Here is a 24690-nt window from a genome sequence, read left to right as displayed (position 1 = left end):
AAGGTTTTCCTGACCCACCTTGAGGTGGGGGACACGGGGAACACTGTGGGTGCCCATTGGGGTGCAGGGGACAAGCTGTGGGGACACTGGGGCAGGATGTGGGGCTAGATCGAACATCTTGGGGGGCTGGGACCCTCCTGTCCCCACGGCGGGGGTCCCGCTCGGCGCAGCATTTGTCCCCACCCGTCCCCGCTTCTCACACTGCGCAGCCGCCTGGGGACAAAGCCCCGCTAACAAAACGGGAATAAAAGAGACTGGGACAGCTCTTAATCCTAAAGCCTGGCTTAAGCCGAGCTGAGCCGCAGCTGTGGCGAGGGGGGTCCCGCCGAGCGTCACCACGGAGCCACCTCCCGCCCCAAAGAAAACACAAAGCAACGTGTCAACCAGCACGGACACCCCCAAACCGCAGCGCTGTACAGGGCGCGTTTATTCAAGCACGTGTCTGATGCGGCGGTGCCGGAGCCGCCGGGCAGCGCGGTGCCGGTTTAACTCGCCATGTCTTTGGCCATGACCTTGTGCAGCTTGTCCCTGAGGTAGGCAGTGCGCTGCCGCTCCAGCTTCAGCTCCAGGAACTCGTAGTGAGGAACCTGCAATGGGGCGGGGGGGGGAGAGGAGATGCCATCAGAGACCCACCACGAGTCCTGCATTCGGTCCCCGAGGAGCCACTGTCACCTATTTTGAGCCTGCGGGGATGAGCGAGGGCACCACCCCCACGGAGGGGCCGAAACTCTGACAATTCAGCACCGAAACACGTTAAATTTTTCATGGGAGATGCAGAGGACGTGCCGTCCTCCCCCCCCGCAGCCCCCGCTCGGTGCGAGGCAGCTGAAATGTTTATTTAAGAGAATTTTGGGGTGAGGAGGGGACACACGCGGCCTCAGGAGCCCGGCGCTTGCTGACGGCTCCAGCGCCGTTCAAACCCCGGCGCTGGGACGTTGTTCCCTGGCAGAGAGGGAGCGGATTTATCGGGGGGATCCCGCCGCCCACTCCTGTCTCTATATTTAGCAGGCAGGAGGCTGAAGCTGCAGGGAGCGGCGTTTCCATCCTCCTCCTCCTCCCTGAGCCTCCCCAGCCAGCGCCGTGAAGCTCAAACCTCGCTCGGCGTCGACCTCAAAGTGCAGCAGCGGGCGTGGGGTGACAATGACACTGCTGGGGGGCGACACGTGGCCCCGAAGGAGCTGCGCTTCGGTGCACAGGACATGCTGCCAGCCCAGAGAGCTATAATTACCTCCAGGAGGCTCAATAATGCATGAGCCGCCGGCACACAGGGCTCCGGCGCTGGGGATCAGCGGCTTAAGCCCTTGTCTGGCGTCCCCCGTGATTACTGGCCCCCCCGGCACCTCCGCGCCGGGGTCACGGTGGATAATCCCGGTGTGGGCTCTGGGTGACCCGGGCCGGGTGCGGGACCCAGAGCCGGCAGGAAAAGGTGAGGAGAGCGAGCGGGAAGGTGGTGCCCCCCCCCACAAAAGGTGTTTGCTCCCCCATCTCCTCGGAATTTGAGACCCCACGGCTACTGGCAAGTGATGGGATGAGAGGAAACGGCCTCAAGTTGCGCCAGGGGAGGCTGAGGTTGGAAATTTGGGATAATTTCTTCCCCAAAGGGCTGTGGGGCATTGGAACAGGCTGTCCATGGCAGTGCTGGAGTCACCATCCCTGGAGGGTTGGACAGACGGACATGAGGTTCTCAGGACATGGGGCAGCACCAGGGGTGGGTTATGGTTGGACTCGATGACCTTTAGGGGCTTTTCCAACCCCAAGCGTCCCGCGGTTGTACTCACGTCCACCACGAGGAAGCCGGCCGCCTGCAGGTGCCGCCGGGCCATGGCGGAGCGGCCCAGCAGCTCCTTGCTCCTGTTGCTGAAATTGGGGAATTCCCAGCGCAGGAAGGCGACCCTGGGGGTGCAGAGGGGACGGGAGGACGTGAGACCCACAGAAAATCTGGCAGCACCCAATTCCTGACGGGAGCCACGGCACAAGGGGCAGCTCCAGCTCTGCCCATCGCTACAAATGTGTCACACTAGAGCCATTCTCCCATCTCGGAGCCACCATAGAAGCCCCAGGACAGCGGCTCAAACCCAATTTATCCTTTTTTTCCAGGCAGGGAGGAGGCAGCTCAGTCCCCAGAGCCCCACAGGCTCTTTTAGGGGAGAAAACCAACGCCATGAGCAGCACCTGGACCTCTCCCCTCCTGCTCAGAGCAGCCGACGCTGCAAAACGTCACCTGGGGGGGCTGGCACAGCCCTGCCCCAATTTCTGTCCTGTGCCCACCCCCGTCCTGCCCCCAAACAAGTGGGGACGCAGCTGGACACACGCCGGCAGCCCCACGGGCCACCTGGTGTGGTGACCTGCGGATCCTTGACACCACCAAGGCAGAGCCTTCCTCCTCCTCCTCCTCCTCCTCCCCCCAGGAGCTGGGGGGGGTCACAGCCGAGCCCAGACCCACCTCCTGGCACCCGGCGGCAGAGGCTTCGTCCCCTCCGCGCGGAGCAGATGGGGAGCAGCAAAGTCCTTCACGGGGAGAGGTTTATTTTCACTGGTCACCACCATCTCGGCATCTGCGGGGAGAGGAGGGAAGACGAGGGCTCCCGAGAGCGGCTCGCGCCGTGTCCCCCGAGGCTGGTGACACAAAACATGCGATGTCCCGCCATTCCCCTCCCAAAAATGCCGCTGTCACCGGCACTGTGAGCAGCTCCGCACACCCGGCTGGGGTACAACATCCTCCTCGCACCGCGAAGGGCAGAGTTGGCTTCCCGAGCGTCTCCTCGGGCAGAAGATGTGTCTGTGGCGTGATCTGACCCCCTGGTGTCCCACAGGGAGGGGACGTGGGGCATGTGGACCGCAGAATTCACTGTGGCAGCCGGTTGGCCGGTCCCCGCCACGGAGAAGGGCAGGGACCGAATTTGACAGGGCTGCAGGGAGCTGGGAGGGCAGAGCCAGGAGCCTTTTCCAGCCTCGGCGCTGCCTGGCAGCAGGAAAAGGGTTTTTCTCCCACACCTGCTGCCCAAAAACCACCCTGGGCAGTGTTTGTGCTCTGATTTCAGAGCCAAATTGTGGGAGGAGACTGGGGGAAGGCAGAGCAGCTGTGGTGAGGAGGCAGAGAGGCTGAAGGATAAGAGGGGATAAACCCCGGTAGCGCAACCCCAGCCCTAAAATCCAACTCCCTCCAGCAGGAAAAACCCGATGAGGTCCCGCGTTGCCGGGGAGGGGACACGCTCACCGATGTGCCAACCGTAGAGGGTGCGGACGTCGAAGCGCCCGTTGTCCGGGCTCCCCAGCAGCGCCGTCAGCGCCTCGCGCAGGCAGCTCTGCAGCTGGGTCACCCTCTCGCTGGCCAGGGGCATGGTGCTCAGCAGCTCCAGCGGCAGGAACGGGCCCTTGTAGTCAGGGTTTTCCAGCTTGGCAGCGGCGTTGATGTGGATGAGCTTGAGCTGCAAGTTCTGGGCCTTGAGGGACTGATCGCCTGGTGGGAGGAGAGGAGCGGAGATGAAGACGCGGCCCAATGAGGGGTCTGGACCTTCATCTTCTGGTGTAGCCAGAGTCCTCACTCTGCTCCCGCAGGATATGGATTCCCCACGGTGAAATGCTGGTGTTCCCACTGCCCAGCGCTCGCAGGGAACAACTATGAGCTGGATGAGCCCAACAGGGTCCTTGTTCAGCGGGAACAGCCCCAGCAGAGAATCACACAATCGCTGGGGTTGGAAAAGACCCCCAAGAACATCAAGTCCACCCCTTCCCCCACCTCAGCACTGCCCCATGTCCTGAGACCCTCATGTCCGTCTGTCCAACGCTCCAGGGATGGTGACTCCAGCACTGCCCTGGGCAGCCTGTTCAATGCCCCACAGCCCTTTGGGGAAGAAATTGTTCCCCACATCCAACCTCAACCTCCCCTGGTGTAACTTGAGACTGTTTCCTCTCATCCTGGCGCTTGTTCCTGGGGAGAAGAGACCGACCCCCTGGCTCCAACATTCCTGTGTCTACAGTGTGACTTGATCCCTGGGTCCCCACGGGAGGGGACGTGGGAACCGTGGACGGCAGAAGTTGCTGTGGCAGCCGGTTGGCCGGTCCCCACCACGGGTGAGGCAGGGACCGAATTTGACAGGGCTGCACATCCCTAGAGGTCACTTTTTAGGAAACACCAAGCTCTCCCATCAATTCTTGAGGTTTTAGAAGAAGCACATGGACTGTGCGGTAACAGAGCAGCAAGTCGTGCCTTGGGGAACACGATTTACATGACAAAGCTGGAAACAGATCACCCTGTTGGGGTTCAGCACCCCCTGGTGTAGCTGCCCTGGGCTGCCCTTGCTCAGGTACCCAGTTCCCTCCCAGTTAACAACCCCTTAACCCAAATTTAGATGGTTCATGTTTGGTATCCCCACTCCCTGCTCCAGCTCTGAGCTCTGTCATTTGACAGCAGCTGAACGTGAGCCAGTGTGTGCCCAAGTGGTCAAGAGGCCACCAGCATCCTGGCTTGTATCAGGAATAGTGTGGCCAGCAGGACTAGAGAAGTGATTGTACCAATGTACTGGGCACTGCGAAGCCAAACCTCGAAGCCAGGGGCAGTTTTGGGCCCCTCACACCAAGAAAAGCCTTGAGGTGCTGGAGCGAGTGGAGAGAAGGGAACGGAGCTGGTGAGGGGCTGGAGCACAAGTGTGATGGGAGCGGCTGAGGGACCTGGGGGGTTCAGCTGGAGAACAGGAGCTGAGGGGAGACAGGGACACAAAGAAACGGCCTCAAGTTGCGCCAGGGGAGGTTGAGGTTGGATCTGGGGAACAACTTCTTCCTCAAAGGGCTGTGGGGCATTGGAACAGGCTGCCCAGGGCAGTGCTGGAGTCACCATCCCTGGAGGGTTGGACAGACAGACATGAGGTTCTCAGGACATGGGGCAGTGCCAGGGGTGGGAGAACACTTGGACTCAATGATTTTACAGTTCTTTTCCAAGCAAAACGAGCCTGTGGTTCAGGTCCCTGTCCCCCAGCACAGACACCGGCCTCACCTCGGATGTGAGTGTGGAACTCGGGCGCCAGCACTCGCTGCAGGTAGGGCGCCCTGGCCTGCTGCAGCACGCACAGCGACCACACCAGCTCCGTCAGCAGCTGCGGCTCCAGGCTGCCCAGCTGGCCCTGCAGCTCCTCGTGCACCTGCAGAGCGGGAAACCGAACAGCTCAGCACCGATACCTCGATATTGCATTAAACACGCAGCTCAATGGAGCCCCGAAGTGTTAGGCTGCGTCTAATTGCGTCGTCTCCTCTCCGGCAGCGCTTCTCCCCGGGGTTATTCAGAGGAGAGATTTGAAGATGGCTCTGAGCTGACCCTGCAGCTCCTGAGAGGTCTGGAGGTGATAAATTCTTCAGGATCCGCAACTAAAACCTGCCCTAAAGAGAGCCAGAGGGGACTGGGGCTGTATCATAGAATCACAGAACCGTTTGGTTGGAAGACACACTCAAGATCAGTGAGTCCAACCATATCCATGGTGTCAGGGGGTGCAGGAATCACAGCAGGAGCCCAGAGCTCTGCACCCCGCAGGGTTTCTCCTCTTAAGCCTGGAGAACTTTACTGCAAAGCCTCAAAACTGAGTAATTTTGCACTTGCTGCAAAATCCCCCTTCGTGGTGACCACAATGAATGCTGGTGGGGGGAGTCCACAGTATTGCTGGACCAAAGGCTTGGCTGGGAGAGCCGCACGGCTCCATGTGTGCCTGTCAACACCCACAGCCTCGTTAGGAGGAGTTAATTATGGCAGCTGGAGTTCAGGAGGGCATGTGAATACCCACATGCTCCTTATGTCCAGTAGAAAACAAGCCGGTGGGGACTCAAGATGGTCACAGCCTAACTGGGAAGCACAGTGCAGGTTTTTAAGCCTGGCCTGAGCTCTAGGCTCACCCTTCCCATTCGTCACGTCATTTAAACCTGGCTCAAGTCACCCCGCACCTGCTTTCGCACGGGGATGTGCCAGATCTGCGGCCTTCCCGCTGAGCAGGGAGGGAGGAAAGGTGATGAAAACAAGAGGAGGAAGGTTACCATGTTGAAGAAATCCTCGCTTCCGCTGGGCTGGAAGTTCAGGCGGGCGAAAGACAGGATGATACCGCAGAGGTGGGCGACCGACAGCTGCTTGGGGTTGTCCAGGGCATACTGGGGGTAAAACCAGAGGTTTAGGTCTGTCCTAAATAAGTACAGGCAGGAAAAGATTGAAAACGTCAGCCAAGGAAGCGGTCAGCCCCGTAGCAAGGTGGGAAAACAGGAGGGAAAGATCTTTTAGTGCTTCCCTGTGATTTTGTCCCAGCACGAGGGAAAGCTGCGAGGGGAAGTGGAGCTCTGCCACGTTCCCGCTCCCCCAGTACAAGAAAATAAACCGGGGCAGAGCTGGGAAGGCGCCTGGGGAGACAAACCACTTCCACCTGCTAACTGGGGTGGATCCCAGTCACACTGGTGCCCGCTGGGGCTTCCTCGCTCGCCCTGAATTCCCTCCTCACCTGCGCGATGGCCTCAAAGAGCGGCAGGCTGAGCCACTTGAGGAGGGCGAAGGAGCGGGTGCAGCGCGTCACCTCCACGGGCGCCATGGTGGGGACGTGGGGCTGCAGGTCGCTGGCGATCTTCTGGAAGACCTGGGGCTGGTGGAAATTCAGTTTTCCTTAAAGGAGCAAAGAGAAAGCGGCAGCCGCTTACACGGGAGCCGTGTCTGGACGGGTGGTGGCACAAGGGAGAGGTTGAAGCCGTTTTTTAGGAGAAGAGGTGGCTTGGAGAGTGATTCTTCCTCCCCTGGTGGCTTTGGTCACGTCCCTTCTGCTCAGACAAATCTCTGCCGCACTCACCAGCTCGCAATCTCAGTGACAACTCAGCTCCAGCCTCTATCTGGTGCCGGGAGCAGATTTTAGCGCTGGTTTCTCCATCTGCTCTGGCCAGAAGAGCCCTGAACTCGCTGACTCTACTGTTGACCCTCATACTGGCTGAGGAACAGCCGAAAAAACAACCAACACCTGGCAGCACCAAACCCCAGAGGGACCCAGGTCAGCGCAGAGCAGCCAGGAGGGGACAGTCCCCATGAGAGGGACACGGGCAGGCTCTCAGACCAGTATCAACCAGTTCAAACCATCCCGATGCGGCAGGAACCAGCATCGAAGTGAAATGTGGGCGCAGTGTGACACTATTCCAGCCAAAAGGTCCCCACCGCAGCAGCTACGGCGTTGCCGGAGCCGCTCTCGCTCCCAAACCGCGTCCAGACGCCGTCGTTATCACCTTTGTTGGTTTTAAGGCTAGGGAACTGGATTAGCTGGGCTGATCTCTGCACATATATCATCTATATCATATATAACGTTCAGTTGCTCTTCCTGTCTCCGAAAAAAGCGGCTGGTGCAAATTTGGAAGCCGTGGCACGGAACATCCACCAAATTCATTCCAGCTTCATCAACCTCACAGCAAACAAACCCATAATATCATCAAGAGAAGCACAAGCTCCCTCTGAGGCCACGTCTACCGGGGTTATTTCTTTATTTTTGAAAGTGTAGCCAACCCGGAGAACTTCCTGGCCCCGGAGATGGCCAGAAGAGCCGTTGCCACCACCAGAACCTGGACAATCAGCTGGAGAAGAGCTCTCCTGGCTTTGTTCCCACTTGTCTGGCTTCCCACCGGCTGCCGACAGCAAGGAGACAGGAACACACAACATCGCGTGGAAAGAGGAGCCAGAGAAGTAAGGATCGTAAAGCAAATTATCAATTAGTGCTGCTCTGCTGTTAAAAGAGTGTGAATTTAGCACGCAGTGGCTCTCAAATGATCATTAACTTGTTACTGGGACATCTTGGCTGGGAAGAAATTGGTAACTTTAGCGCCACTGTCCCCAAGTGAACACTTTGGTTGTGCCCAGGGGTCCTTTCTGAGCTGCGTTTTGCAAGAGACTGGGGGTCCCCAAAAAAACCACAGCTACAGGAGGAGGCGAGAGGTGATTTGGGGTCAGTTTGGGGGCTCCCCAGCACCCCAACCACCCTCCCACCGCGAGTTCCCTCCTCACCGTAGGCAAAAACGAGGTCGAGCAGGATGCTGAGGCTGAGCTCGGCGTGTTTCTGCAGGAGGTGGTAGGACAGGGCTCGGAGCAGCGGCACGCAGCGCCGGTTCTGGTAGGCCAGAGCCAGCAGGATTTTCCGGGTCTCATCAGGGTTGAAGTGCTCAGCGAGTTCCAGAGCCTGTCACAAAAAGATTTGAGGAGGGATGTAAAAGCATGAAAACAAGTGTAAATTTGGGCTTGATCTGGAGTGGGATGCTACAGCTGACTGGGATGGGGACCGGTGAGTGTTTAGCACAAAGCAAGGTGAAGCAGAAATAAAATCAGCACCAGTGTGGCCAGCAGGCCCAGGGCAGTGACTGTCCCTGTGCTGGGACCTGGGGAGACCAAACCTCAAATCCTGGGGGCAGTTTTGAGCCCCTCACGCCAAGAAAGGCCTTGAGGTGCTGGAGCGAGTGGAGAGAAGGGAATGGAGCTGGTGAGGGGCTGGAGCACAAGGGTGATGGGAGCGGCTGAGGGACCTGGGGGGTTCAGCTGGAGAACAGGAGCTGAGGGGAGACAGGGACACAAAGAAACGGCCTCAAGTTGCACCAGGGGAGGTTGAGGTTGGATCTGGGAACAATTTCTTCCCCAAAGGGCTGTGGGGCATTGGAACAGGCTGCCCAGGGCAGTGCTGGAGTCACCATCCCTGGAGGGCTGGACAGACGGACATGAGGTTCTCAGGACATGGGGCAGGGACAGGGATGGGGGAACGGTTGAACTCCATGATCTTGACGGGTTTTCCCAACCAAAATGATCCTGTGATTCTATGAAACCCTCTTCCCACCTGAAGGGACAACCCAAGCCCTACCTTATCCTCCAGCCGGTCCATCAGCGCTGGGGAGACGTGCCCGACTTTGCTCATCAGCGTCACCACCGTTCGGGTCCCCTCCAGCTCTGTCCAACGCAGCTCCAGCTTCTTGATGACTTCGTTGAGCAGCTTGTTGTCCTTCCCCTGTTTGATGGCCAGGAACTCGGCCAGGGACGCCAGCTGGCGGAAGGTGAGGCGCCGCAGCCGCCACAGCACCTCCTGCTCCACCGACTGCATCTCCCGCCTGCTGCCGGGCACCCCCAGGGAGTAGAGGCTCTTCAGAAGGTTCACCAGGGTGTTGTTCCACACCTGTGAGATCTGGCCAGCGGAAAGAAAGAAGGCAAAGGTGTTTAGAAGAGAGTATTTGTAGAATCACAGAATTATTTTGGTTGGAAGAGGTGTCAGGATCATGGAGTCCAAGCAATGGCATTGCCCCATGTCCTGAGAACCTCATGTCCGTCTGTCCAGCCCTCCAGGGATGGTGACTCCGCCACTGCCCTGGGCAGCCTGTTCCAATGCCCCACAGCCCTTTGGGGAAGAAATTGTCCCCAGATCCAACCTCAACCTCCTCTGGTGCAACTTGAGGCCATTTCTTTGTGTCCCTGTCTCCCCTCAGCTCCTGTTCTCCAGACGCTCCACAACATGAGACCTCTGCTCCTCCACACGATCAAATACAACCTGGAGCAACGTGGTGAGGAAAAGAAACCCCAATGTCAAAGCCGTGGACAATCCGCCTCGAGAAATAACCACCCGCCACTTACAGAGCTGCCATCCGGGCTGGGAAACTCTCCCTGTCTCAGAGAAGAAAGTTAAAGAGATTTGCTACTGGCTGGGCGAAATAATTAATCAGACTTGACCCTTCTCTGCAGGCATTTGAGCTTCTTTGGGGCTGGTAAAGCAAAGAGCAGGGGGAACGGCTGAGAAATTCGCAGCAGAAATTTGAGGGTCTCAGGGGGAAATGCCCCAGGGGCTCCGATTCGCCTCAGCACCCTGCATCAGGTGAAATTTATCCTAAAAGCTCCAATTTCTCCCCAGTGTCTCTAAAAGGAGCCTGGGCATGAATCCCAGCGGCTGCTGGGAGCTCCGGGACTCGCCAAGTCCCACATTGCACCTTTCTCTGCTTATTTTCCCACCAACGCGAGGCAGAACTCGCGGTTTTCCACCAGCAATCGGATGCTGAAGGAGCTGAAAGCTGGAAAACCATCAGGGAATGCCCAACACCTCTTTATTTCCAGCCCGAACTTTCCCAGCTGCGCGGCACCACTGTCCTGCAGCACTATGAAGCAGTTCCAGGCTGAAAACCCTGTTTCCATCAAACCAACCCCAAACTTCAGCACAACGACGGGCTCTGCAGAGAGAAAACCGCACACAGATCCCAGCGCCTGCGGGACGACATCCCAACATTATAAAAATGATCTGAGGAAGCAGGGGCTGCTTCTCGGAGTGAGAAGCGAGGCAGCGCTGCGAGACGCTGAGTTTCGGGCAGGAGGGACCAGGCGGGTTTTGTCAATTAAAGGGTTTAACTCTCTGGCCTGTCCAAATTCCAGCACTTCCAGCAGCACAGCAGCATTAATGGCTGGACCCGACAATCTTGAGGGTCTCTTCTACTCAAAATGATCCTGAAACAGTCTGAAAAATTCACAGCTGGGAAAGCAAGAAGAGCTCATGATTCACCCCTAATTATTCCAAAAGTCACAAGGAGAACCAGGCTGCTCCGTCACCCTTTTCACTCCTTCACGTGTCCACATCTCACCCCACAGCCTGTTAAAAGCCCTTTCCCTCAACACCGTCCCAGCCCACGCCTCACCTACCGTTCAAAATCCCCGGCTCATCGACGCAAGAGCATTTCAAGACTATTAATTTGAGGTTTTTGCACCAAAGCACATTTGCACCCCTACAACAACCTCTTACGTTCAGTTATGTCTGACTGCAGCTGCACTAGCAGCTCGTTGGAGAAGGAGAATTGTGTTTGCAGGCAGTTTGCTCACTTTGCGTCCCTAAATCCTCCCTCAGGGTGGTTTCCTACACTTGGGTGACGCCGCTTCACGTCTCACAGCGCCCAGCCCAGTGGGGATCCCTTCCCCGGGGACACCGGATCCTCTGATCTGTCATGACGGTGACATGGGATTGTGCAGATGAGCAGGAACAGTGACTTTCACTCCAAATACAGCAGCGTGGGAGGGTTTGTGGGACAAATCCCTCCCCTCTGCTCTCCTAAGGCAGGTTTTAGGGAACAGAAATTACAGATCAGAAGAAATACAAACCGTCTGATGAACATTCCTACCTCTCCTGATCCCCTCAATTTCATTTTCCACTTCAAAAAGCCAAATCCAAACCCTAAACAAGCAGCCGGTGACACTGGTTCAATCCCAGGAGCACCGGCCGCTTCCCACCTCGTGTTCTTCCCCCTAAAATCTCCTGCAGCTGGGAGGGAACTCACCTGCGAATCCATTATGCCAATGAGCTGCTGGAATCGTTCATCTCGCACAATATTCTCCGTTTCCAGCTTCTTTTCCGAAGCAAGACGGGAAATTTGAGTGATGATGAGGGAGGCCTGGTTGCTGTTAAGCTCATGGAGTTCGCTCAGCTGGAAAAGTTCCTGAGGGCTCGTGGCGGTTTCGATCAGTTCCCCGATCACTTTGTACTCTGGGTTTCTACCGTCATCCACCTGCTCCTTGACCGAAAATCCGTCTGCCCAGTCGGGAGGACTTGAGGTGTGAAATAAAGCGAAAGGTGCTTGGGGCAGAGCTCTGGGCATCGGCACCTTCCCGGGTGGCGCCAGCAGAGAGGCCGTGGCGGCCGAGGGAGCGGAGACGAAGGCGGCGACGTGTCGCCAGCAGCAGCGTCGCACCAAGCGGGCGGCCATGGCGGACGGGAGGGTAAATGGCTGGAGGTCAGTGCAGCATTTCAGGGACGCTATGGAAGGAAAATAGAATCATTTGGGTTGGAAAATAACTGTGAAGTCGAGTTCAAGTATTCCCCCACCCCTGTCCCTGCCCCATGTCCTGAGAACCTCATGTCTGTCTGCCCAACCCTCCAGGGATGGTGACTCCAGCACTGCCCTGGGCAGCCTGTTCCAATGCCCCACAGCCCTTTGGGGAAGAAACTGTTCCCAGATCCAACCTCAACCTCCCCTGGTGCAACTTGAGGCCGTTTCTTTGTGTCCCTGTCTCCCCTCAGCTCCTGTTCTCCAGCTGAACCCCCCAGGTCCCTCAGCCGCTCCATCACACTTGTGCTCCAGCCCCTCACCAGCTCCGTTCCCTTCTCTCCACTCGCTCCAGCACCTCAAGGCCTTTCTTGGCACGAGGGGCCCCAAACTGCCCCCAGGATTTGAGGAGTGGGAGGATTTCAGAGATAAAAAGGCGGAGGCGGCTGAGTTCTGGTAGTGCTTGTGAGGAACAGATAGATTTGACCAGCAATATAGGATGTGAAGAGGCAATAAAAGCTTTTTGGCCATCAATCGGTGAAACGCCGTTGTGGAAGAGGCCGCGCAGGCCCCGCTGAGCTGTCAGATCCCCTCAGGAGCTGCCGAACGCCACCACGGCCTCCCATGGCAGCCCAGAGCCGCCCCAGAGCGACCAGCAGCGGGTCTGGAGCCTCCAGCGCCTCCACAGCCCTGGCTGGGCTCGGCCTGAGCTCCAGGACCAGCCCCATCTCCCCCCCCCGGCCTCACTCCCCGGCCCTTCCCGCCCCTCTGAGCCCCAGAGCCGGGCCCACGGGGGGGCTGAGAAGAAACAACCCGTGGGGTGAACCCGGCCGGCAGCTCCCCGGGATATTTCCTCTCAGAATCCCCCGATCCTCCTCAGAAAGCCCGGGCCGGGCCCACCTCCTAAGGCCATTTCCCCTCAGCCCCCCCCGGCCCGGCCCGCACTCCTCGGGATGTTTCTTCTCAGAACCCCCGGCCGGCTCCCCCCAGCGCCCCCTCCCGGGGCTGGTTCCCCACAGGCCCCGCCCGATCCCCGGCCCGTTCCCCTCACGCCGCTCCCGCCACCGGGCCTGACCTCGGCCGCACACCGGCCCGCCTCACAGCCGCCGGCGCAGCGCGATGGCGTCACGCACCACGGAGACTCCGCATTGGCAGCGAGCCGGCGCAGTCTAATTACGTCACCGCAGTTCGGCGAGCGCCGATTGGCTTAGACAGCGAGACTTCCTGTGCGGGCAGTGAAGGCGGCGTGGGCGCCATGATGGATCTGGCATTGCCAGTCGGGGCCGTCCCAGCGGTCTGGCACTTCCCCAGCGGCCCCGCCGGGGCTGGAGCGCGGCGGGCGCTCCTACGCGAGCCCGGGGATCCGGCTGGGCCTGCCAGGCCGCTGTGGGGATATGGGGGGAGCCCGGGGCGGCCGTACCCCCCGGGTCTTCTCCATCCTCAGGCTCCCCCGAGGGCGTCCGGCTGCGTGAGGGGGGAATTAACCCCCGTCCCCGGGGCGGAGGGACCCGCCGTGACTGCAGGGAGGTTGAAACGGGGAAATAACCGTAATTGCAGAGTCAATTGGACTGTTAATTCTTTATTGACAGCGCTGGGCAGCTCAGGGGGTACATATGTTTTTATATAATCCTGATTCTAAGTTATAGCTTTGGTTTTGTATCTGTGTGTAAGATTTGTACTTCACAGAATCCCAGAGTGTCAGGGGTTGAAGGGCCCTGGAAAGCTCATCAGTGCAATCCCCCCATGGAGCAGGAACACCCAGCTGAGGTTACACAGGAAGGTGTCCAGGGGGTTGGAATGTCTGCACAGAAGGAGACTCCACAACCCCCCTGGGCAGCCTGGGCCAGGCTCTGCCACCCTCACCCCAACAAGTTGCTTCTCATATTCAAGTGGAACCTCCTGTGTTCCAGTTTGCACCCATTGCCCCTTGTCCTGTCACTGGTTGTCACCAGAAGAGCCTGGCTCCATCCTCCTGACACTCCCCCTTTCCATATTGATCCCCAGGAATGAGTCCCCCCTCAGTGTCCTCTTGTCCAGCTCCAGAGCCCCAGCTCCCTCAGCCTTTCCTCACACGGGAGATGCTCCACTCCCTCCAGCATCTTGGTGGCTGCGCTGGACTCTCTCCAGCAGTTCCCTGTCCTGCTGGAACTGAGGGGCCACAACTGGACACAAGATTCCAGGTGTGGTCTCCCCAGGGCAGAGCAGAGGGGCAGGAGAACCTCTCGGACCTACTGACCACCCCCTTCTAACCCACCCCAGGTCCCATTGGCTTCCTGGCCACAAGGGCCCAGTGCTGGCTCATGGTCACCCTGCTGTCCCCAGGACCCCCAGCTCCCTTTAATTACAGTTTGCATCTAGGTAGGACTTGTGCTTTCAACCATATTATGGTAAGACCTGCGCGTTGTTGCTTGTTAAGCATATTTAGGAGGGATCTGTGTTTTGTATCCTGCAATTGATCATGAACTCACAAAACATAGCAGCAGGAAGCAGAATCCTTGGGAGCAGAACTCAAACCGGACAGGGAGGGCAATAAATAACTCAAGCTATGGAAATGTTGCTTATTCTATAGATACATTGCTCAGTGTTGCCAAACTAACGAGCTCACAAACCAACTGTGCCTGCTCAGCGACTTGCCAATGAAAGGTCAATTAGCGAACAAGTGATGAGGAGGATAAATAACCCCCGGAGAGGAAGTAACGACCACCAAAGGGACTAAGAGCAATCACAGCACCGATGGAGGGTCACGAGGTGACAGCAAAGACCTGAATATTCTGCCTCTCTCTTGTCACGTAGAAGGATTTAAAACTTGAAAAATATCCCCTCGTTTTGCAGGTGATCAGAAACCTTTGATCAAGAATTGGTTAATGATGAATATGGTTTATTTCTTATTAAAGTGTCCAGATTTGGGTCGGGCTGTGGGAACGAATAAAAGCCAAATAACCGTGTGGGCAGCAGGAATGGGGAGGGCGGTTCGGCCCGCGCTGGGCAAATAAAGGGAAATAGTGATTTGTGAGTGATTTATTCTCACGGCTTGGGGCCTTGGGGGTGGTTTTGGGGGGTTATTTACCCCCCTCCTGTTGAGGGGGCGGGGAAGTTGGGCAAGAGAGAGAATTGTGACCTTCACTCATTTTTCAGCAGCAGTAACGTAAACCGAGCAAAGCAAATCGCAGTTCACAGCTCGGGCCGCTGGGTCGGAAGCTCTTTAGGACAAGGTGCCAAACCCAAGTTCCTTGGTCGCTCCTTATACAGCAGCCAAAGCCAGCAGGGCTCCCCTGGTCATTAGTCTCAAGACTAACGGGCTGTTTTTGCTCGGAATTAACGCAAAACACTTATCTCTGCAATGGGCAGAGGCCAACGTGCCCTCAGTGCCAAAGGGAAATTTTAGGGGGGGATTTAGGGGCTGATCGGCACAGAATCGTGTGCCCAGAGCAGTGGAACATGGGGTTTGGTTCTCTGTGAGAGATTTCAGCTTATACACCGAATCCACCCAGCTGAAATAAAATAGAATCACAGAATCATTCTGGTTGGAAAAGACCTTTAAGATCGAGTCCAACTCTTCCCCACCTCTGGCACTGCCCCATGTCCTGAGAACCTCATGTCCGTCTGTCCAGCCCTCCAGGGATGGTGACTCCAGCACTGCCCTGGGCAGCCTGTTCCAATGCCCCACAGCCCTTTGGGGAAGAAATTGTTCCCCACATCCAACCTCAACCTCCCCTGGCGCAACTTGAGGCCGTTTCTTTGTGTCCCTGTCTCCCCTCAGCTCCTGTTCTCCAGCTGAACCTCCAGGTCCCTCAGCCGCTCCCATCACACTTGTGCTCCGGACCCTTCACTGTTCTGGTGCTTTCCAACCATCTTCTACTTGGGTCCAACCCCTGGTGGTCCTTGACTTGGTCAATGCGAGTTTCTACATCTTCCTCTTGTGTCACCTATCCCAATGTCAACCTTTTGCCCGTGTCCCTCTTGTCCTTGAGCTCATCGCCTCTGACCTCCAGCCACCTCCCTCCACCCCCTGCCTGTTGGGAAGGTCCGTGCTTTGCCTTGGAGATGACAATCCTTGACAGTCAAACATCTCTCCAGGGCTTTATCCCATCAGACTCTTCCAAGAGCTCCTGAAGAGCCCAAATTCTTCTCTCTCGAGGTGTCCAGGTGATGATCCTGCTTTCTGCCTCCTCTCAGGACCTTGAGCTCCATCATCTCACGGTCACCACAGCCAAGGTGTCCCCAACCTTCTCATCTCCAACCAGCTCATCCTTGTTCATAAGGGGAAGCTCCACTGGACTGTTGTCTCCTCAGTGGCCAAGACCATTGTCCAGGCCACCCCTGGCATGGTGTCTCCACTTCTGGTCCCCACAAGTCCAGAAGGATGTGGACAAACCGGAGAAGGTCCCAAGGAGGGCCAGGGGGGCCAAGGGGCTGGAGAACCTGCCCCAGAGAGAGACTCAAGGGGCTGAGTTTCTTCTCCACGGAAAGGATAAGGTTTGAGGGGAGTCTCACCACCAGTACTCAATGGGTGAAGGCTTCCAAGGAGCCACGTGGAGAAGACAACAGACAGCAGGAGAGGTTTCATCTCAACTTGGGTCATACGATGGGACCGGTTGGTCACTGGAAGAACCTTCCTGGGGACCCGGTGGTGTTGCCGTCACTGGAAGTTCTCAAGATGAACCTGGATGGGGTTTGAGATGAGCCCACCAAGGGTCCCTTCATGGAAGGCTGGACCTTGATGGGGTTTGAGATGAGCCCACCAAGGGTCCCTTCATGGAAGGCTGGACCTTGATGGGGTGTGAGATGGACCCACAAAGGGTCCCCTCCTGGAAGGTTGGACCTGGTTGGGTTGTGAGATGGTCCCACCAAGGGTCCCCTCTCCACACAAGGTTCAACCTGGATCTTCCCAGCTCCACCCTGGTCTTTCCTACATGTCCATGATTGACAACATCCGCCCCTGGGGACTTCCCAGCTGCCACCCCCCAGCTGTGACCCGGGGTCACTTGTCCCCACTTGATTTACAAGCCACTGGGAGCTCTGAACCTGTTGGGTGGCTTTGGTTTGTCACCAGAGCAGGTTCCTGGATGTCCTCCTGGAGGTTCCTGCTTGGTGACGCTCCCAATGCCGGTGATTGCTCAACCCCACCTTGTTTGCCATGAGGGACACATGTCCCCCCCGCTCCGCTTGGCCACCTGCCACCCCTGGGGGGGACAGGAAAGTCCCAGATGGGGGACAGGTGGCTTCTTCACCCAACCTGGTGTCACCTATGTCCCCATCAAACCCCATTGGCTCTTTGATGGTCCCACTGAGGTGGCACCTCACCCCAGAACCCTCCATGGCCACGTTGGGACATGATGTCACTCCTGTCCTCGCTGTCACCCCTGTCCTTGCTGTCACCCCCCCAGGCACACGGTGTCCAGGCCAGGGCCACCCGCTGCGGTGGCCTGGGGACCACAGAGGGTTGAACTCATTTCTTGGCCAGATTTGTCCCCCCGGGGCCTTTCCCATTGGCGCAGGGGGAGGTGTCACCTGGTGGGAAGGCCCGTGACGGTGACACCGGCACCTCCAGGTGCCATAAAAAGGTGTCCCCGGCGCGGCGGGTGGCAGGAGCAGGATGGGGCTGTGCCGAGTAGTGTCACCTCTGCTGCTGCTGCTGGCGCTGGCTGGGGCCACCACCCCGGGGACACCGGACGGTTCCACGCTGGGGACGGACGGATCCACAGCAGGGGTGGCCGGATCGGTGTCCCCGTCCCCGTGGGGACGCTGGGCTGTGACCTACGAGGACGTGGTGGCAGCGGCCGTGGAGCTGCTCAACGCCAAGGCCATCGTCTCCAACGTCCTGCGGCTGCAGCAGCTCCATCCCCGCCCTGGCTGGGTGAGTTTTTGGGCTGAATCCAGCACAGTTCGGGGCTGAGCGTTGGGGACAGCGGTGTCCTTGTCCCCTGACGTGTCCTTGTCCCCCGTCCCAGGCTGAGGACCTGCAGCAGCGGCAGGAGTTGAGTTTCACCGTGGAGGAGACGTGTCGGTCCCTGGGAACGGTCACCACCGCCTGCAAGAGCTGCTGGTTTGGGGTGAGGTTGCTGTCCCCAGTGGGGAAACTGAGGCACGGGGGTGGTGTGGGGCTCCTGTCACCCGTGTCCCCTCGGTGTCCCCACAGACGCTGAGATGGTGCCAGGGTTGGGTGTTCCTGGAGCAGCAGCAGCCGGTGGTCGAGCTCTCCTGCCAGTGGGTGCCCCGCACGGTGAGAAAGTCCCCAAAACGCCACCATGTCCCCAGTGGGGGTCACCCAGACCCCGCCATGTCCCCAGGGTGTGACACTGCTCCTTGTCCCCTCCCAGGTCAGCCCGATCCGCCCGTCCCCACTCAGGGACCTTCTGGCCAGGATCGGGGATCGGCTCAGGAACATCTTCCCGTGCGGGAACATCTGGATCCGCGACAAACTCAACCTGCAGCCCCCCAAACCCTGAGCGGGTGACACCGCGTGTGTCCCCAACCCCCCCCGCGTCCCCCGCCCGGGCGCTCTGCTTCCAATAAATGTCCCTGCAACGCTCCCAGTGTCACCTCGGTCCTCGCGGGTCCCTGCACCCCCCGGCGGAGGGGACAGTGCCCAAGGGGTCCCATAAACACCCCACATACCCAGCCAAGGGGCTCAGGACACCCTGGGGAGTGGGGAAATGTCCCAAATGGACACACACAGGATGTGACACGCTCAGGATGTGACACACTCAGGACCCCCTTGCTCCATGTGTGTCCCCCCCCAAATAAAACTGTCACTCTGTGGGTTGGGGCCAAGCGTTTCCGGAGGGGGGAGCAGAGCCACGGGGCGGGTCCTTGGGGTGGGATAAAAGGGGCCAGGGTGACCTGGGGGGTGACAAGGATGGCGGGGAGCTGGGTGCTGGTGCTGGCGCTGCTGGGGGGGGCCTGCGCCCTCCCGGCCCCCCTGACCTACACCCAGGCGCTGGCTCAGGCCGTCGACTCCTACAACCAGCGCCCCGAGGTGCCCAACGCCTTCCGGCTGCTCAGCGCCGACCCCGAGCCCACCCAGGTCAGTGTCACCCGTGGGGACAGCGGCGGGTCCCCCAGTGTCGCCGTGGGGACGTGGCGGGGACGCCAGACCCCGCGCACAGTGGGGGAATTGGGGCGCGGGGTGGGGTTTTCCTGCCACGTTGGGTCCCCCCAGGTGGTGATGGTTGACGTGTGGCACTGGCGGGTGGCGCTGTCACTGTCATTGTCCCCACAGGACGTCCAGCTCAGCTCCCTGCGGCGCCTCAACTTCACCATCATGGAGACGCGCTGCCCGGCGCGCTCGCCCGCCCAGCTCGACAACTGTGACTTCAAGGAGGATGGGGTGAGAGTTTTGGGGGGGGTGACACACACCGTGGGGTCCCCAGCGTGGGGACAGTCCCCTCAGCCTGGGGACATTCCCTCTGTGTGTCCCCAAGCTCAGCCCCGCGCTCCCCACAGCTCATCAAGGAATGTTCGGCGCCCGTGCCCCAGCGTGGTGGCCTCGACCTCGATGTCACCTGCTTCAACTCCACCGCGGACGTGAGTTGGGGGGTCCCAGGTTGGGGGGACACCCTGGGTGGTCCCTGTTGTCCCCCCAGCCTGTGACACCTCTTGTCCCCACAGCCCGTGCGTGTCAAGCGCTTCTGGCCGCTGGTGCGCCTGGCCATCAACGCGGTGGCCAGTGGCATCAACTTCTACAAGGCCATCAGGAGGAAATGAGCCACTGTCTTGGGGACCCCCCTGTGACACCACCGCCCCCCCAAATAAAGCTGCTTCCCGGCCCTGCTGTGCCTTGTCCTGCTGGGGACATGGGGACACTGAGGGAGGAGGGTCCTGGGGCCTCGTCCTGACACCAGGACATGTTGGGGACAAGAGGGTCCCCAGGAGCCTGTGACAGCCAGGGGGGGAATGTGGGGCACAAGCCCGTGGGACAGTTGGTGGAGGGGACAGGAGGGGACAGGAGGGGACATCACAAGGTCCCATGGGCCGCTGGAGCTGGGGCTGCAGCCACAACCCTGGGGTGGCCGCTCTGGGGTCACAGGGGTCCCTGTGCACCCCGTCCCCTGTCCCAGTGTCCCCACAGTGCCGGTGACAGCTCTGGTGATGTGGCCGAATTTGACGCTGGGACCCTCCCTGGGTAGCGATGTGACATGGGGGTCCCTCAGGAGCTGGACCTGCCCCGTGCCCATGTCCCCCCTCTGCCAATGCCACCAGTTTTGGGGACAAATACCCGGGGGACGGTGATGCTGTGGGGACAATGACGCTGTGAGGATGATGGAGGTGGGATAATGAGATGGGGGTTGTGAATGGGCTTCTTTTGGGGGCTCCTTGGAGCAAACGGAGCCCTGTCCCCTTGCCCCCTTGTCCCCTCAGGGCCAAACCCCTGATCCCCAAGGTGGGGACACTGGGGTGGCACATGAACAACATGGGGAGAGGAGCCCCCTGGCTCCTGCCACCCCCTTTCCCGTGTGCCTCAGTTTCCCCCCACACCTCCCAGGAAGCAGCGAGAAGCCCAGTTCATGCCCAGTGGCCACAGTGATGTGACCACCAGTGGCCACCAGTGGCCTCTTTATTGGATCAGCCCAGGCCGACAGAGCCCCGGATGCCGACGTTGAAGTGGATTCGGGGCCGAAAACGCCGGATTCTGCCCAGGAAGCGCCCGAACCGGCCGCGCTGGATGAGAACCGGCTGTGGAGGGACAACGGGGTCACCGGGCTGGGGGGACACCCTGAACCCAGGACCCAAACCCAGCAGCCCACGCCGGGGTCCCCACCCAAGTCCCTGCACCCAGGATCCCCCCCCAGGACCCCACACACCAGATCTGGCACCCAGGACTCTTGGGGGACCCCACACCCAGCACCCTGGAGCACCCAGGATCCCATCCAGGACCCCAGACCCGGGACCCCACACTTGGGACTTCACCCCGGACCCCACACCCAGGATCCCGTGCCCATGTCCCCTCACCCCGGACCCTGGAGCACCCAAAACTCTGCACAGGGACCTCACACCTGAGACCCCATCCAGGACCCCACCCTGGGTCCCCAAATCCAGGTCCCTGCACCTGGGACCCCACCAGGGACCCCCCAGCCAGTCCCTGCTCCCAGCACCCTTGCAGGACCCCAAACCCGGGACCCCACACCTGGAAACCCACCCAGGAGCCCAGACCTGGGATCCCAAACCCAGGAGCCAGCACCCGGGACCCAGCACCCAGGACTCTTATGGGACCTCATACCCAGCACCCTGGAGCACCTGTTAGCCCACCCAGGACCCCAGACCTGGGACCCCAAACCCAGGAACCCACACCAGGGTCCCCACCCATGTCTCTGCACCCAGGACCCCACACTTGGGACTTCACCCAGGACCCTGCGCCCATTTCCCCTCACCCGAGACCCTATACCTGGGATCCTGCACCCAGGACTCTTGAGAGACCCCACACTGAGCACCCTGGAGCACCCAAGATCCCACCCCAGGTACCCCACACCTGGGACCCCACCCAGGACCCCACACTCACTCCCAGCACCCTTGGAGGACCCCACTCCTGGAAACCCACCCAGGGACCCCACACCCGGGACCCTGCACCCGTGTCCCACCCAGGACCCCAGACCCAGCACCCCAAACCCAGGAGCTCACATTGGGGACCCCGCCCGTGTCCCTGCACTCAGGATCCCCCCTGGGACCCCACACCTGGGACCCCATGGACACCCCATCCCACCCTGTACCACCCATGGGCTGAAACCACCACGGTGGGGCAGAGACACTGGGGACACCAAACCCCCGAGGACGTGGGGCAGAAGGAAGGACACCAACAACCCCCAGCACCCATGGGTGCCCCATCCCCGGTGGGTGGGTGCCAGGTGGGTGCTGCCCCCCCGCACCCCCAAACTCACATCGGAGGAGGCGTCGGTGCAGCGCAGGTCGATCTCTGGGGAGCTCTGCCCAAGCTGCACCGGCCCCGAGCACTCCTTGATGACCTGGGGACGGAGGGGACACCCGTGTCACCCCAGAGAGGACACCCAGGACCCCCCCGGTGTGTGCGTGTGTCCCCCAACCACCCTCATCCTCACCCCGTTCTCCTTGAAGTCGCAGTCGTCGGGGTTCACGCTGGCGCTCGGGGTGCACTCGGTCTCCATCATGGTGAAGTTGAGGAGCCGCAGGGAGCTCAGCTCGACGCCCTGCGGGGTGACGGTCACCGCGGGGGCGTCACGAATGGGTGGGGGTCACAACTTGGGTGGGTGACACTAGAGGGGCTTGAGGTCAGCGGGACAACCCCACCCCGCGCCCCAATTCCCTCCCTGTGCGCGGGCTCCGGCGTCCCCGCCACGTCCCCACGGGGACGCTGGGGGACCCGCCGCTGTCCCCACGGGTGACACTGACCGGGGCGGGCTCGGGCTCGGCGCTGAGCAGCCGGAAGGCGTTGGGCACCTCGGGGCGCTGGTTGTAGGAGTCGACGGCCTGAGCCAGCGCCTGGGTGTAGGCCAGGGGGGCCGGGAGGGCGCAGGCCCCCCCCAGCAGCGCCAGCACCAGCACCCAGCTCCCCGCCATCCTTGTCACCCCCCGGGTCACCCTGGCCCCTTTTATCCCACCCCGGGGGCCTTGGAGAACCCTTTCCCCCTCCGGAAACGCTTGGCCGCAACCCACAGAGTGACAGTTTTATTTGGGGAGGGGACACACATGGAGCAAGGGGGTCCTGAGTGTGTCACATTTGGTACCTTTGAGACATTTCCCCACTCCCCAGGGTGTCCTGAGCCCCTCGGCGGGTTATGTGGGGTGTTTATGGGACCCCTTGGGGACTGTCCCCTCTCCCAGGCGCTGCAGGGACCCACAGGGTGACGTTGGGAGCGTTTTCCTTATTGGCGTCCCCCCCGCTTGCCAAACCTCGCGCTTGCCCCATCCGTGTTGCCCAACGCTGGGATGTCACCCCCACACACACACGTCCGACCCCAATATTTCTTTATTCCAGCACCGCTGGGGACAGGGGGCGGCGGGATGTCCCCAGCAGGGACACACTGCTGGGGGGCCGGGGGCGCGGGGGTGGCCGTGGTGATGATGATGATGATGATGATGATGAGGGGTGACGTGCGCTGGTGCCGACGGCTCCGGGGGTGCCGGGGGTGCGGGGTTGAGTGCTGCCACCGGGCTGCTGTGGGGAAAAATAAAGGTGGGGTTCACCCCGCAGCCAAAAAACGTCCCCAAAGTGTGTGTGGGGACGTGTCCCCCCCCAGGGACGGGGGACTCAGACCCCTCACCGGCTCCTGGCCACACTCCACCATTGACAGCGGCACGTCGGGCAGGAAGGCGAAGACGGAGACCTGGGCCGTGCAGCGCTGCGCCTGGGGACAGGCAGCCCTGAGCGCCTCGGGGACACCGACCTGTCCCCCCCTTTGTGATCTGGGGGTCCCTGTCCCCGCTTACCCTGCCCGGCCGGGCTCGGCAGCCGCCGCCGCGGCGCTCGGGGACGTTTTTGGGGCAGGCGGGTTGGCGGGCGGTGAAGTTGATGCTGAAATGGGTCCCCCAGTCGAACGTCTGCCGGGGAAGGGGACAATGACAAAGCCACCGGTGGCTTCGCGGTGCCGGAGGGGACACGGGGACCCCAGCGCGTCTCCCGGCCCGTTCCTACCGTCCTGGCGACTCCCAGCACCTTGAGCAGCCGCAGCTCCTGCCCGTGGGTCTCCAGCACCGACCGCGCCAGGTCGCGGGGGGCCGGCAGCGCCGGGGGCGCCGCGGTGGCACCTGTCACCAGCAGCACGGCCCCCAGCACCAGCGCCATGGGGAGGCCGCTGTCACCTCGGGAAGTCGGTTCTCGGCTCAGGAATCGGCTGAGGAGCGGGGAACGGGCTCTCGGCGCAGCTCGGGGGGCCCCCAATTTCTCCGGCTTCTCCTCCAGGATACGCAGGGGCCCCGCGGCGGCGGGGAAGGGATCGGGTTGCCGGTGTTTTCCTTGGCACGTTCGCCGGGACGCGGCGATGCTCAACGGGACTGATCCCCCCGCGCGGCCCCTTCGCTCGCTCCCCATTGCGCGCCAGGACGGGACGGCGCCGGATCCGTCCAGCCGCGCTCCTCCCGTCCCAATAACCAGAGAGAAAAAGCAGAATCCCCCTTCCCAACCCCTCTTTCTTCCCATTTTTTATGTGATTTTTAATTGTAAAGTTTATTTTGAAGTCCCTCTGGCTCGGCTCAGCCTCATCCAAACGCCCCAGACGGCGATCGCGCCCTGTGCCAAAACCCCCCCGGCCTCGCCCAAAGACGCCACAGCAAGCGGGCGGGGGATGAACTCGGCTTGGTTTTAATAGAAAAAGGGTGAAGCGACACCAAAAGTGCCCTTTTTGGGGGGCTGGTGGGTGCAGGGGGAGAAGCGGCGCGGCCGGGGCGAGGGCGATGGGTTTGCGGATGCAGAAATGCGCCGTGTCGATGCATTTTGGTGACATTTTTAGGTTTTCCTCGATTTCGAGGGTTGTCCCAGGAATTGACGCTCCCTGCGTGACCCAAAATGATGCATTTTTGTGCAGGTCTGGGGCTGAACAGAGCGCCGCAGCTCTTGTGTTTGATCCAACACTTGTGTTTTTATGGACACGAAACCCTGGGATGGAAAATGGGACAGTAAAGCCACCTCTACCCAGGGTGACCATCCCGGTGACACGTCCTGGAGCAGAGACGATGCCCCGGGGTGGGAAAGAAGCGGCAGATCCAAGGTTGTGGGAGCACGAGCGACAAAACCTCCCGTGGAAATTGGGTAGAAAGAGGGAAAAATGCGTCGCGGTCCTTCCCTGCGAGGTTGGTCCTTCTGTGCAGACGTCGCCGCAGCTCCAGCTCCGTTATTCCTGCAATTCATGACTTAATTTTGATTCAAAATTCATGGGTTGGTTGTTGGTTTTTGCCTTTTTCAAGTCTTAGCAGCACAGAAACCCCGAATGAATCGCCCTGCAGCGAGCGCAG

The 24690-nt window shown here is 60.1% G+C and overlaps 5 protein-coding genes across 6 annotated transcripts; 2 read left to right on the top strand and 3 right to left on the bottom strand.

The window, feature by feature from the left end:
* Positions 1 to 377: 377 nt before the first annotated feature.
* TBRG4 (transforming growth factor beta regulator 4) lies at positions 378 to 12898 on the bottom strand. 2 transcript variants are annotated; one of them, XM_082045467.1, is made up of 11 exons: positions 12845 to 12898; positions 11284 to 11759; positions 8844 to 9161; positions 8003 to 8174; positions 6471 to 6628; positions 6019 to 6129; positions 4994 to 5138; positions 3218 to 3460; positions 2444 to 2555; positions 1779 to 1893; positions 378 to 587 (listed from the first exon to the last, which is right to left on the bottom strand). In XM_082045467.1, the coding sequence occupies exons 2-11, from the start codon at positions 11707 to 11709 to the stop codon at positions 486 to 488; spliced, it is 1902 nt and encodes a 633-aa protein (XP_081901593.1). In that variant the 5' UTR covers positions 11710 to 11759; positions 12845 to 12898; the 3' UTR covers positions 378 to 485. The 2 variants fall into 2 exon arrangements, with proteins under 2 accessions (XP_081901593.1, XP_081901592.1); XM_082045466.1 differs by lacking the exon at positions 12845 to 12898 and adding an exon at positions 12093 to 12315.
* Positions 12899 to 17348: 4450 nt separating this feature from the next.
* Positions 17349 to 18293, top strand: LOC309436259 (cathelicidin-B1-like). Its single transcript, XM_082045285.1, has 4 exons — positions 17349 to 17626; positions 17721 to 17822; positions 17909 to 17992; positions 18090 to 18293. Exons 1-4 carry the CDS (start codon positions 17366 to 17368, stop codon positions 18216 to 18218), a joined length of 576 nt encoding a protein of 191 aa, XP_081901411.1. The 5' UTR covers positions 17349 to 17365; the 3' UTR covers positions 18219 to 18293.
* Positions 18294 to 18606: 313 nt separating this feature from the next.
* On the top strand, positions 18607 to 19538 carry LOC309436814 (cathelicidin-3-like). Its single transcript, XM_082046331.1, has 4 exons — positions 18607 to 18796; positions 18992 to 19099; positions 19216 to 19296; positions 19381 to 19538. The coding sequence occupies exons 1-4, from the start codon at positions 18629 to 18631 to the stop codon at positions 19474 to 19476; spliced, it is 453 nt and encodes a 150-aa protein (XP_081902457.1). The 5' UTR covers positions 18607 to 18628; the 3' UTR covers positions 19477 to 19538.
* Positions 19539 to 20273: 735 nt separating this feature from the next.
* LOC309436098 (cathelicidin-2-like) lies at positions 20274 to 22324 on the bottom strand. The gene is made up of 4 exons (XM_082044993.1): positions 22132 to 22324; positions 21822 to 21929; positions 21645 to 21728; positions 20274 to 20445 (listed from the first exon to the last, which is right to left on the bottom strand). The coding sequence occupies exons 1-4, from the start codon at positions 22297 to 22299 to the stop codon at positions 20335 to 20337; spliced, it is 471 nt and encodes a 156-aa protein (XP_081901119.1). The 5' UTR covers positions 22300 to 22324; the 3' UTR covers positions 20274 to 20334.
* A 380-nt stretch (positions 22325 to 22704) lies between these two features.
* Positions 22705 to 23770, bottom strand: LOC309435892 (uncharacterized protein; the record flags this gene model as incomplete). Its single annotated transcript, XM_082044633.1, has 4 exons — positions 22705 to 22897; positions 23004 to 23087; positions 23170 to 23280; positions 23375 to 23770. 4 exons carry the CDS (start codon positions 23768 to 23770, stop codon positions 22709 to 22711), a joined length of 780 nt encoding a protein of 259 aa, XP_081900759.1. The 3' UTR covers positions 22705 to 22708.
* Positions 23771 to 24690: the final 920 nt, after the last annotated feature.

Source organism: Streptopelia decaocto (assembly GCF_964273445.1).
Source record: "Streptopelia decaocto genome assembly, chromosome: 2".
In the NCBI taxonomy this organism is placed as follows: domain Eukaryota; kingdom Metazoa; phylum Chordata; class Aves; order Columbiformes; family Columbidae; genus Streptopelia; species Streptopelia decaocto.
Note: the sequence above shows the minus strand (reverse complement) of the source record. Positions and strands in the feature narration are given on the sequence as shown.

What these genes read in the sequence shown, in the direction of transcription:
- LOC309436259 (XM_082045285.1), top strand. Translation starts at nt 17,366, where the DNA reads ATGGGGCTGTGCCGAGTAGTGTCACCTCTGCTGCTGCTGCTGGCGCTG. An exon ending in TCCATCCCCGCCCTGGCTGG is followed by an intron (nt 17,627 to 17,720) that starts GTGAGTTTTTGG and finishes CCCCCGTCCCAG; the next exon opens with GCTGAGGACCTGCAGCAGCG. An exon ending in GCAAGAGCTGCTGGTTTGGG is followed by an intron (nt 17,823 to 17,908) that starts GTGAGGTTGCTG and finishes GTGTCCCCACAG; the next exon opens with ACGCTGAGATGGTGCCAGGG.
- LOC309436098 (XM_082044993.1), bottom strand. Translation starts at nt 22,299, where the DNA reads ATGGCGGGGAGCTGGGTGCTGGTGCTGGCGCTGCTGGGGGGGGCCTGC. An exon ending in CCGAGCCCGAGCCCGCCCCG is followed by an intron (nt 21,930 to 22,131) that starts GTCAGTGTCACC and finishes GTCACCCCGCAG; the next exon opens with GGCGTCGAGCTGAGCTCCCT. An exon ending in GCACCGACGCCTCCTCCGAT is followed by an intron (nt 20,446 to 21,644) that starts GTGAGTTTGGGG and finishes GTCCCTCCACAG; the next exon opens with CCGGTTCTCATCCAGCGCGG.
- LOC309436814 (XM_082046331.1), top strand. Translation starts at nt 18,629, where the DNA reads ATGGCGGGGAGCTGGGTGCTGGTGCTGGCGCTGCTGGGGGGGGCCTGC. An exon ending in CCGACCCCGAGCCCACCCAG is followed by an intron (nt 18,797 to 18,991) that starts GTCAGTGTCACC and finishes TTGTCCCCACAG; the next exon opens with GACGTCCAGCTCAGCTCCCT. An exon ending in GCTTCAACTCCACCGCGGAC is followed by an intron (nt 19,297 to 19,380) that starts GTGAGTTGGGGG and finishes TTGTCCCCACAG; the next exon opens with CCCGTGCGTGTCAAGCGCTT.
- TBRG4 (XM_082045466.1), bottom strand. Translation starts at nt 12,300, where the DNA reads ATGGCCAAAAAGCTTTTATTGCCTCTTCACATCCTATATTGCTGGTCA. An exon ending in GAGAGAAGGGAACGGAGCTG is followed by an intron (nt 11,760 to 12,092) that starts GTGAGGGGCTGG and finishes TTCCTTCCATAG; the next exon opens with CGTCCCTGAAATGCTGCACT. An exon ending in CCTCTACGGTTGGCACATCG is followed by an intron (nt 2,556 to 3,217) that starts GTGAGCGTGTCC and finishes CTCTCCCCGCAG; the next exon opens with ATGCCGAGATGGTGGTGACC.